Source organism: Pseudopodoces humilis, chromosome 3 (assembly GCF_049639895.1).
Source record: "Pseudopodoces humilis isolate 2021_Gansu_Grassland_sample_001 chromosome 3, ASM4963989v1, whole genome shotgun sequence".
Classification (NCBI taxonomy): Eukaryota; Metazoa; Chordata; class Aves; order Passeriformes; family Paridae; genus Pseudopodoces; species Pseudopodoces humilis.
In genome coordinates, this window is record NC_142202.1 from 49,994,995 (window position 1) to 50,006,447 (window position 11,453).

General features: G+C 38.9%; 1 protein-coding gene across 3 annotated transcripts in view; it reads left to right on the forward strand.

Annotated features, from left to right (window-relative positions):
* PDE7B (phosphodiesterase 7B) overlaps window positions 1-11,453 on the forward strand; it is a 175,225-nt gene extending 163,772 nt beyond the window's left edge. For all 3 annotated transcript variants that reach the window (XM_014263431.2, XM_005518485.3, XM_014263432.2), the window contains one exon: window positions 437-11,453. In XM_014263431.2, the coding sequence (XP_014118906.2) occupies window positions 437-654 (218 nt within the window). In that variant the 3' untranslated portion in view covers window positions 655-11,453. The remainder of the gene's footprint in view (window positions 1-436) is intronic.

Genomic DNA, 11,453 nt, shown 5'->3' on the forward strand with positions numbered 1-11,453 from the left:
CCAATACAGTTATTTTAACAATAAGAGCTGCAGATACCATTAGAGTTAAAAAATATGTTCTAAATTAAAATGTTCAAAAAGAAACCTATCTAAGCCAAATGTTCAACAGAAAGACAAAGCAGTCTTTGCATAGGGGAAAAATTCCCATGGGGAAAAATTGCAGCCAGTGTTAAACACTGGTTGCTTTCTTGTCTGAAATTTCCTCAGAGGGTTACTAACTGTCACAGAGTTTACTGTGACACAGGCAAGTAAAGCTATATCTTGTCACGTATGCTGGTCAGAAGCTGTGCATTTCAAAATGAATTGATGTCTGCTGTTATTTCTCATCAGGGCTTTAGCCACTTACCTTGCTTTGTGCTTTTGAGGTACTTGGTGGGGCAGTGCACTTCTGGAATTAACTTGTTGCTCACCAGCTGTCCCTTGTGTGTTTCTCCAGGGTTCATGACATACATCGTTGAGCCGCTCTTTGAGAGGTGGGCCCAGTTTACAGGCAACACACCCCTCTCTGAAAATATGCTAAACCATCTCAGGAGGAACAAGGCCAAGTGGAGAGGTTTGCTCCACAAGCAACACAGCAGTAGTAGGAGCAACGACCACTCAGGCCAAGTGACTGGCAGCCAGGAACAGACTTTAAATGAAGAAGAGACTCCTTAGTGTCAGCTTTGCACTTCTCCTTCTAGCACTGCTATCTCCGTCTTGGTCACAGCAGCAAACAAGGTCCTGGGGAGCAGGAGCCTGTTGTCAACACCGTGCAAAGGCAAGAAATGGCAAAGCTCTAAGGGTCCTCATGAACACACCCATGGTTCTGCTGGGATTCTTTCTGATCTTCACGTTCCTCTCCCCTCTCTCCATTCTGCGCATGCCTGATGCCATTTGTCACTCCTGACCCCAGACTGCCCCGGTGCGGAGTCCCTGTCAGCAGCAGGGAAGCCAGGCCAGTTCTGACTGCCATGAAGCAGGGAGGATTGCTGAGAATAGGGGGCACAGAGAGGCACTCTTGGTGATCTTTTCATTTACCGTAAGTCATATTGTGACATATGTATATAGGCCCAGAGTGCCACACCCTTTCTAGGCTGGCAGCTGGGCTGCACATGAAACCACCAGCATCTCCATCATCCAGAGGTCATGGACTGAGCAGGATGGTGCTCGCAGAGGGCAGAGAGTCGGGTTGTTTTAGTAGTTAAAAACCTTTTTAACTTTTGTATTCTGTGCACTAAACAACAGATCTATAAACCTTGGACTGAGGTTACTCTCCATATACACACCTCCAGTGTAACAAGGCTCGTTTTGGTAATCATTTTTATGCCACTTTGGATAAAAGATGGGCATCTTCTCATTGCAAGGAACAGCATTCCCTCACAGCCAAAAGGGAAGGTGTAGTACAGTCTAAACCTTTGAAACACGAACAGATCTATCTTTTGAGTACTGTTTCAAGTTACCTGTTTATATTCATATGTGTACATTTTCTGTAAATAGAAAGCGCTACTGATTCCCATGCCAAAATACTGGAGTACTGTGGGATGATTGCTACCTGTAAAAACATTGGCACTGTGAACAGAATACTGTTAGTTTTAATACAAGAGAAAGCATTTGTAAATATGGTATAGAGTTTATTAATATACACCATTGTTTGTGGATAAAAGCCTTAACTTTTAGCATCCTTCATCTTCTGATAGCTGCCAAAATCATACGATTACAAGATATGATTCTGAACTGCCTTTCCACTATCCAAGGTGTATCAGAGGTCATTAAGGAATGAAGTCTGGCAGGATAACTTCTTGAAAACTTCAAACACATTCCATATGGGTCCGTGTTGTTAATCCATGGCACCTTGCACATTTGGTCTAGGCAAATGTTTCACAGAGCCTGAAGTTTTAAGTTAAAAAAAAACTACCCAGGCACCACAGCAACACCACATGGTTTGACAGTTCAGCCTGATTACCATTTATTCAAGAGTGTGAATTTTTACTGAATAGCTTAGTGATCTACAAAGCATGACATTATTTCTGGAATTCAGTTGTTTTCTTGAGAGATGTTGCAGTGTAGCTGATTTTTTCCCCACATTCCCTCCTTAGATAGTCAGCATCAAAATGCATTTGTATTTTTCTTTTAATTAAAAGAATACTTCAACTGACTTTTTAGATTAGTCTCAGTCAATGAAGGAAAAAAATGTGTTGTGGTCAGACTATTAAAAAAAAAAAAATCCTCTTAGCTATTATAGTGGCTGTGGAATTTTCTATGATCTCATGTTTGTGAAAGATAACTTGGCCTTAACTATGCCATAAACAACCTCAGTTCCGAAAGTCTTTATTAAACTTTACTTAAGCTTCCACCATTTCAGTGAGATTGTATTCTCAGACACTACTCTGTTGCACCAAAGGGATTGTCCCCCGCTCCTCTGCCCCCAGGAAGAATAACACCATCCTGGTGAAGTACAGCATTGTTGTAAACTCCCCATACATCAGATCTGTACAGTTGCTGTCCAAAAGAATGAGCAGGTACAGCCAGGTAATCACATTTGGATAGTCAGGTTGGGATGTGAAGACCTTGAAGAGGCCAACAAAGAAAGAGCTTTTTAAGTTGGTGTTTGAGAAACACGAAAAAGATGCTGACTCACAGAAGTGCAAGGGAAAATATAATAAAATATAATATGTTTTTCTAAATTACAGGAGATACTGACTTGATGAGAGAAAGTTCCTGCTCATAAGGTGACTGATATGTTTAGAGGAAAATAAAAAGCATAAGTATTAGTGAAGGATGATTTACTCCACTAATTCTTTGTATGTATCTTCAGAGAAAAGAGGCTGAAACCCAGCGAAGTAAAAAGGGGCAAAGCACAATGAGCAAACAAAAGCACTCCAGCAATGGTTTTCCACCCCTCCACTGTTATGTAAGGTACAACCAATAGAAAAACTGCTTCTTTCTCCCACTTATCTAAATGAGATTCATAAAATAGAGGAACAACATCAAGCAAAGGGCACTCAAGAGAGCTGTAGTAGAATCAAATTGTTTCTAACTACAGCATGTAAATGTCTTCTTAACCATAGGGAGGTGGTGGGGGTGGAAGCACCACCACTTTGCAGCTTTTTAGGTGTACCTTTGCTTCCTGACAGATGTAGGACAATTATTAGGATGTTACGTGAGCAATGTGATGCACCGCTTAGAAGCACTTAAGTCCATACAAAAGGATGTAATTTCCTGTGTTTTGTCTTTTTACTAAGAAATGGAAGCCCTTTTCCGTCTACTTCAAAGAATTTTTTTAAAAGGTTCTGAAATTTAGTTAAACCCAGTGTCTAGCAGGTTAAAAAGCTCTTGACAGAAACAGTGTCGAGCTGTTTCTGAAGAACTTCCAGAAAATAGGTCCAACAGGAAAGCTTAGGTACAAATCAAATTTTGTTACAGCCACATTAAACCCAAGCTCTTTTCTACAAGTGGAACTTACAGGTTCCATTACAAGTTTGCCCTTACCACCAGTTAAGACTTTCCAACTTTAAAAAGCTCTTCTGAAAATCATCAGGCTGAAATCTGAAAATTATCAGGCTGTGGGGGATTTTTGTGCACTGAACATACCAGCTAGATTTCAACCACCTTATCTAATGAAACAGTGCTTGAAAGAGGTTCAGGGTGGCCCCAGCAACGCTTCTCTGCTTGTGAGCCAAACCCATTACACAGGTTTGGGCCTGGGCCAGTTTGCCTCAGGTGCTCCATACAGAAGTGCTTGGAAAAGGTAGGATCTGGCAGCAGATGCCTGGCAGCCAGATTCCCTGGGGCCTGTAATGCAAAATGGAACCATCTGATTTCCCGTAGAAACCATAACTGGTACCAGCCAATCCAACAGCGCCAGTGCTCAGCACATGCAGGTGTGATACATTAGGTATTCTCTGGTTTGGACAGCATTTCTGCCCTCGGGCTTCTCCCCAGTGTGCCAACAGGCTGCTGGTGCACAGAATAGAAATGCTATGCAGGTAACACACATTTTGGTGGTGTCAGCCCTATCAGCCACTTTACAGAAGGCCTTTGCAAATTATTTTCCCTTCCCACTGGGCCAGTGCAGCTGAGAGATTTTGAAGTTTTCAAACTGCGTTAAAGTTTTCATACATAGGAAGAGGGGAAAAAAAGCTGTTAAAAGCAGGATGTTAAAATGTTTTTATGGCCTACAAATGCAATTAAAATCTAGCTCCTCTAAAAATGAAGATTTCATACCATCCAAGAGGAAATTCTGTGCCTTGTGATAACAAGCGAAAATCTTAGGCTGGTTACAATAATGCATATGTATGCATTGTCATTAAGCAAAGATTTTACCTACCTTTGTGTTTTTAAGTGTCAGTGGTCCAGCCACCAGTCAGATGGGGAATAAAAGGACTATTGACAACACGTATCTTTGGAATACAAGGATCAAAGACAGGAGTAGCTGAGATTAAATAGAATCTATGGAGGAAAAAAAAACCCCAAAAACCAAAAAAACACATGATCTGCAGTTGTGTCTAACCTAATCTACATCACAGATCAATTCTTTTTGTATAAACTTGGTTTTCATGAAGGAAACCAAAGCCTCCCCAGGGATTAATGAGAAAGCTGTAAATGAGATAAGGCTGTTGTTACACTGCATAGTTATCTCACCAGCTTTTGCAATCGAGGGTTTAAATTCCTGTTAAAGTTTCCATCAAATTAGACACAGAATGGACACTTAGCCCTTCCAAATGAATTCTCCTCAGAAAGGAGAAACTCAAGTAGTCACAATTCTATTTTCAGGTATCAGCCAGGGTACCAGCCATAATTTATTGCCTTATATTTTAAGTCACTCAACTGAGTTGTCCATAACGTATGCCTGTCACTAGAGGACAGGAGGTATTGGGCAAGAGTCCAAGTTTGAACACCACACGCAACCCATTTTCCTGTGGCTGAAAAGCCTTGTGGCTGAAAAGCTTTTATTTGGGGTTCTTTCAGCCCTTACATAGTTTTTCCAACCAGGTTACCCTGACTGGTGGAAGGAACAGCACCCCTTTTTGGTCCCATTGGTGAGACCACAGAAAACACCCAGGACATCTGTTCAGTATTGTTTTGAGAAATATTATCTCTTTACAGTAACACAGTTCTGGAGAGAAACTGTTCCCAGGAACTTTCCCCTGGGAATAGATGAGCCCCTGACAGCCTGAAACCCTCTCAAGCTCAGAAATCCTGTCCACAGTATGCCCATTCCCCTCCTCATGTCACCACGTCCGTCACCCATGGCCTACAAAAATGAATAATTAAATTTGAATTAAAGCCTTGCAAATCCAAGAAAAGAAAGCCACCCCAAAACACAAAACAAAAACACAAGGCAAGCTTCATGCCATGAATATGTATTCTGATTACTTTGGTGCAAACTGTTGCTCTTTGTTTCTATAATCCATCCAATATTTTAGGTACATAAACTTTTAAGTGCAAGAGCGTAAGCTTGACTTCGATGTAAAATATATTCTGCTTATCTTTGAATTCAAGATTGTATATGTCATGTTTATTGTAAAGCATTTTATATATACATAGTCACATATCTTATACAACTCTATGGGCCAAACACTGGTCCCCCCATCTTCACTGGGACCAAGAATCAGCCCCCATATGTGCGTATATATGCCATATGCATCATTCTGAAAGGAAGCACTAGATTGTGTGAAAATGCTGTGACTGCTATGCAGTGATGCCAAGAGACTTAACTGTATCTTTTTTAACATACTGCTGTAAGTATTCATCATGTCGAAGAATGACAACTAATAAAAAAAAAAGTGAAGTGTTCCAAGTTTTTTGGTAAAGCCAGTTGATTGAAGGATCTCCTTCGTTTGCAGAAGACATTCTGGTTTGACAAGGCAGCAAAAGTCCCACTGCATCCATTCTCTCACTGCCTCTCCTTCCTACCAACAGAATAATCACTTTCCTAGTTCACTGTTTCTGAGAAGAACTTTTCTCTAAATTTCCCCTTAGACTTGCTGTATGAATATGAATGGAGTTCCCAGCAAGGAAAGCATTTCCATGTAATTTTCCCAAGCATGTAGTAGAAGGATTTTCAAACCCCAGGGAAAATGTTTCCCTGGTTAAGTGTTTAAAGAAGAGTTTTCCTTAAACTATTGTTTCAGTTCCAGTAATGAGTTCTCCTTAGGATCATCGGTCAGTTTTAATCTCCATTTTCTCATTTCTGTTTCAGACCATGTTCTTTATATGTGCAACATGACAGAAGCTTGTGCAGTTTAATTGAAAATATGAGAAGTATTGATATTCTACACTGATAAGTATTTCTAAGTGAGAAATACTTGTCATCACTGATGGATATTGCTGCAGGGACTCTTCTTGACTGACACATTTCTAAAGCCAGAATTAATTTGTACCTCAAAGTGTTCAGTAACAATACTCACACAGTTCGTGCCATGCAAATACTACAACTGAACAAAATACAGGAGCTGGAAATAAATTTTTTTTCAGTGCTATTTAGCCAACATTTTAAACTTTTCTAAAAAAACCATCCACCCTTCAGAATCACAGTGTTTTCCTGTGTCCCCCAGTTGCAAGCAGAACTGCAAAATTGATTTTAGAATGAAGCCCCTTAGAGATCTGTCCTATATAGGGTTGAAGTTTTGATGGTTTCTCCAGGAGTAGTTTTACATAGTCACCATTGGAAAACCACTATTTTTTCCGTAACATTTAAAAAATCCGTAAGATTTAACAGAGTTATTTTCAAGTACAGCTAAGTCAATATTTCCCACTCTGCACAGGCACTGTCTGGATGAATGCTGATGTTTAATGGTTCAAAACAAAAAGGCAGACCAGCAAGTTGAAATGCATCAATGTACAGCAAAAGAAAAATTAATTATATGGCAATATTTTTGTCCTAGCCAAAAACTTAATTATGGTTTAAAGTTCAGATGGATAATCTTGGAAAGGTATCAGTTCAACATGAGAAGAAACAATGTAATAGTATGCATGTGACAATCAGTTATGTGACAGACGTTACTTAGCTAAAGGTAAGGAAGGCAGGGTCTCTCCAGTGCCCAATCCTCTTCAAGATAAAATGAGTGCTATTACAAAATACCCTGGTTTTACCAACAAAACAGGTTTATGGTGTCCCCAGTTCTACACCTCTCAATCTTTCAGTAATGTTGCGTAGAGTCTCAAACAGCTATTTAGGGACAGACAAACAGCAAATGAATGTATTAGAGAAGAGTTTAAAGTGGCTCTACCAGTAAAACCAGTGGATCATCTCACTGTATCCTGGGCTAGTTTGGCTCTTAAGCAGAGTTGAACACCATGCAACACCTTAATCCAATTGGATTTTGCTACCAGCAGCAGCACTTCCTAAAAGCTACCTTGGGTGTCTATGGAAGGCCATGCAGACCTAAACACCCAAGGAAGTATCACAACAGCAGATGAATTTCATGTCAGAATTTACAGTTTATTTATATTTAATGTTTTAAATTAATTTAGAATTAAATCAGTTTCAAGAGGAGCTTTGAATCCTGTACTCTACAGAGCTCTATATTGTACTACTAGATTGGAATGGGGATCTGGGTGTCTTAAGAAGTCGTTAACTAAAATGGAGTGTTAGAATTTATATGAACAGGGGAGTTGTCCTATTATTTCCAGCACTCATACCACCTAGAGATAAATTCAATTTGTATACCAATCATCCCTCTCTAGAAAGTGCAAGTACAAGAGTGGGAAGCGTAAAGGGTGGCAAAAAGCAATTTGAATCACGAAAAACCTCTATGAGGGAGAGAGGAGGGGAAAATACTGTAGCTTTATTAGTACCACCTGTAAAATAAAAAATGCAGAATATTTGGGTAGTCTGAGAGCTGCTGCTTGCCCCAAATCAAAACATAGCTAGAACAAAGTGTAGCAGTACATATGGAAGTTGCTGCCATAAGAATATAATAACCTTTAACCACACAGAAAAGGTTAAAAGACTGAACATTTACATGAAACAAAAAGAGAATTCCTGGTTACAAATAAATATTACTAAAATTGTAATCCTGAAGAAAATACACTTTAATACTTAAATCCACCATTAGTTTAAAATTATGCTTTCCTGACCTACTGATGCTGCTCAGCAGCTGTTACATTCCAAATCCAGATTTTCCATTTGTATGTGTAGATGATTCCTATGAGCTTAGCTCATACATAAATGTATTTATGAAAGAAATACAGCTACCAAAAAGAAAAATGTACTACACCTAGACATGCATTTGATTCCCAGCCTCATTTCTATAACCAAACCTGCCAATACCTGCAGACAGTCTCAGGAGCTAGTCCACATTAGGCAACCGAAATGCAAAGAAAATAGGAAGTACTGAACCATATGGTAGATTCAAGGGCAGACTGAGAAAGTATTGTCCTGAAGATCACTTGTTTATATCTGTCATGCTTTGTGTTGGATAAATATATTTCAAGTCAGCTTCTAGCAGAAGAAGGAAATAAAATAGATCCACTGGTATCCTCAGCCGAGAGACCAAAACATGAGTGGAATTACTTTGTTTGAAAAGAACGTGCGCTTTTGTTGGGATGAGGTTCTTTGAAGATGTGAATTCTTTTGGGGGATCACCACTGCCCTCATTGGTACCTTTGCACAGCACATTTATTTCCCTCAATGCATCAGGAAAGTCATTGCCACCGGCTCCCTTTCTGCAAGGACCATTAAGGAGTGGCCACTTGCACTCCAGTGCTTTGGAGTCCCTTGTATCAGTGCTAGGGCTTAATTTATGGACACAGATGTGCATGGTAACCACCCCAGCTCCCACATGAAATCTTCCTCAACAATGCCACTGCCTGAAGTCTGCCTACATAAAGGCAGATATTAAATAAATCAAGACACATAAATAAGATTTGGGATGGGTACACCAGCCACTCAAAACGGCTAAGTGACACATTGGCTTTGGGTGCATAAAAGTATGTTCTAAAATTTTAACAGAGCAAATACACCTCCTTCATTTAAACTCATTATAACTACAAAGATAATACAGAAATTATGCTACCTGAAGGGATTAGTGAATTAAAGTGAACAAACTTGGATAAGAAGAAGCTGTGTAGTTGATTTCCTTTTGATCCTCACAAATCCTCTGTGCTTGGTCTATCAGGAGTCCTATCTGGAGACAACTAAAACTGCTTATCAAGCCTCATTTTTACTTTCTTAGAGGTCTTGCCCTCATTCCCTTCCCTCCATACCTAATTACGGCCAGCTTCTTGAAAACACCAACTAATCACAAGCAACACAAAAAATAATTTGATCTGGGAAATGATGGTAGTTATTATGATTCCAATCATATGTTATATTCTTTTAAAGAAGAATGTGATTTCCCCCTCCCTCTCAAGAGAAACCGGGATTTCTTTCTTCTCTAAGATGCTCTGGATTTACTTGGAAGATGGAAAGATCAGAAACTGTGGGATATCTCATGAAAGAGAGTCATAGCAAGAAGCTCACAGGTGACTCAAGAGAATGTGGCAAGTAAATAAAATTCTTGTGAGCTTTTGCTGTCAGACAGACACAAGAAGGGCCTAAGAGATTTTGCTGCAGCTCAGAAAGGTACCGAGTTAAATGGAAGCAAGGACTTGCATGCAAGGTCACAACTCCTTTTTTATTTTCTGTCTTCCTTGATAATCCTGTGTTCTCCCTAGATAAAACTTTGGAGATTTTATTGTAATAAAGCCTGGGTTTTTGATTTCAAGAGAAACAGCTTCTTGAGGTTTAGATCTGCTTCAATTCCTATCCCACTTTTTATTAAACATACATTGCAATAGTATTAAATATTTTCTTTTTTTAAAGAGTATTTCAGTTTTTCAGTTTTCCTGTTTTAAGGAAGAACAGTCAATAATATTACTATTAATGTTTACTTAGGCTGAAGCATAAGAAAAGTGTCTGGACTTCAGCTGCCTTTTGCCAAACCTCCACCTGCCCAAGACCTAAACATGTTACAATATAATCCTGTGTGACCAATAGCCTCCATTTTTTTCTGACCAGTTCCACTACTAAGACCTTTATGTTGACAGGTTTTGAAATACAAACCACCAATAAAATTATCTGGCATTTTGACTATGGCAACTCAATAGTCACTCTCTAGGAGAAATGCTAAACAGAGGTGTAGTTTATTTATTTGCACTGTGGTTACACTTGGAGCACTCTAGTTATGGATCAGGAACCACACAAGGGACACCAGCGCTCCTCCTATGACAAGTTGTTACAATAGAAATAATTTAGTAACAGATTCATGTTAGAGGTCAAAAAGCAAATCATCACAGATCCTGAAGAGAGCTAGATGTGAAAGGGCAGCTTTTACTTTAATAAAGGAGCACAACTTCTATGGTTTTGTGGAAAAAGTGAGTCGATCCCCTCCAAGTTCCTTAAAAAGACCTATATATGTTGCTAGGGGTTTGGGGTCCTGTTTTGTTTTGTTTTTCATTTGAGTTTTTTCCTTACCAATCCAACTGCAATTCTTTCTTTCTCATACTTCATTGTCATTATTTTAAAGGGAGAAATTACATCATCACTCTTGAGTTACTTGACAGCTTGAAGTTTTGCCTGTGGCTGTTACATTACTCTCAGGGACATTTTATACAATAATGCAGATGTAATTTTTCAGCTGGCATGGCACATCTACAAGCTTAAATTTTACTGAGATTCATGATGGAATGAAGTCTTCTTAAATACCTGAATATCAGCAAAGAGTTTGCACCTTCAAGAGTAAAACAAGTTACTCTGTGAAACTTAAAGCACTTGTGAGATGTAAAACAAATACAGTAAGAGCTGTTCTCTTGCTGAGACAATCTATGATAAATACACTAGAAAATTAACATTTGAGGAAGGAAGGCGGCACTGTCAAAATGGGACAATAGTTTCACTCTATAGTTGGGTCACTGTCAAACTAGCATTTTGTTCTACTACAGAGAAGAAACAAAGAGTTACCACTTCCCACTGTGGATGTCATACTCATTATTGAAATGCACTCTAATTTAAATTATTTTAGTTTTCACTTCCTACAACTGGCTACAGTTGCCAGTTGACAGAAATATTACATTTCTCTCTATCATAGAAAGAGGCATTTAGCACTTTTTTTTATCTTCATGCATTCACAGAGAGATCAAGTCACTGCAAACAGATTTTCTGTTTTTGAAATAATACAATTTGAATGAAACAGCTTTATAGCTTTTCAGCTGACTGTACTTTCCTTCTGAAGACCTAACCTGCTATGGCATTATCATTGTGGCTTTTTGCCATCATTCACATCTTCATTATTTCTCTCTATGTAATTTCAGGTTTTAATTACCCACAAATTTTATCACTTATTTCATTACTAAAAATATGAAACTGCATTAGCCCAGAACCATTCTCTACAATCTGTAGTAGATTCCTTCTAGTGATTACTTTCATCTGCCAGCTAATCAGTTCTACATCCATTTAACATCTACTTTGCGGGTAATAAAAATATTGTATT